We start from the raw sequence: 645 nt of genomic DNA on the forward strand, positions 1-645 counted from the left end.
GGCTGCAGAGCAGCCGTCGGCAGGACCGATATGAGGTGCGTACGCGTAGGTTCCGGTGCGCGCGTATTCTACTGTTGTTTTGTTCATTGGTGTACCCTGAACAGGCCAAAATGCAACCAGAAATATTGAAGGAGGTTGAATTGAGAAATACTGTCGAATTTAGGCCAACGCTCGGGCACGATAACTCCACAAAGCCAGAAACACGCTGCAAGGCAATGGGTTGCCTGCCATTGCAAGGCAGTGACAGGCACCACAAAGTCCTCTTGCCTGCTGCATAGCTTCGCACAAAGCCTTGATGTAGCTTTCATTTTTTATTGGCATTTTTTGTTCCTCATTGGTCTCTGCAGTGAAAGCTTCAAGGTCTGCACGTTCTCGAGCGGTGTTGAAGTCCGCAAGGCAGTCGGCAGACTCTGCGCACACGCAAAACGACCACACCGGCATCATGCCTTGTTGAAATTTTTTCCACAGAAGGTGAAAAAGAATTGTTTAGCATCATTGCTGCTCCAACCCACCTGCCGACCCTTTTTGAGCGGGGTCCTGGCCGTTCACTCCTCGGGCGGCCCCCAGAAGGGCGACGGCCAGCAGAACCGAGTTGAAGTTTTTCATCCTGTCCAGCGATGCTTCACCAAAAAGATGATAAAAACA

At 51.0% G+C, this 645-nt stretch overlaps 1 protein-coding gene across 1 annotated transcript in view; it reads right to left on the bottom strand.

Annotated features, from left to right (window-relative positions):
• Nucleotides 1-606, bottom strand: part of EMH_0088530 (SAG family member) — a gene marked incomplete at both ends in the record, with an annotated part of 2,523 nt that extends 1,917 nt beyond the window's left edge. Inside the window, 4 exons of the mRNA XM_013501311.1 lie at nt 1-2; nt 170-224; nt 287-410; nt 513-606. Coding sequence (XP_013356765.1) covers nt 1-2; nt 170-224; nt 287-410; nt 513-606 — 275 coding nt within the window. The remainder of the gene's footprint in view (nt 3-169; nt 225-286; nt 411-512) is intronic.
• Between the last annotated feature and the right edge of the window lie 39 nt (nt 607-645).

Source organism: Eimeria mitis, genomic scaffold (assembly GCF_000499745.2).
Source record: "Eimeria mitis Houghton genomic scaffold, Emh_scaff6667, whole genome shotgun sequence".
Classification (NCBI taxonomy): domain Eukaryota; phylum Apicomplexa; class Conoidasida; order Eucoccidiorida; family Eimeriidae; genus Eimeria; species Eimeria mitis.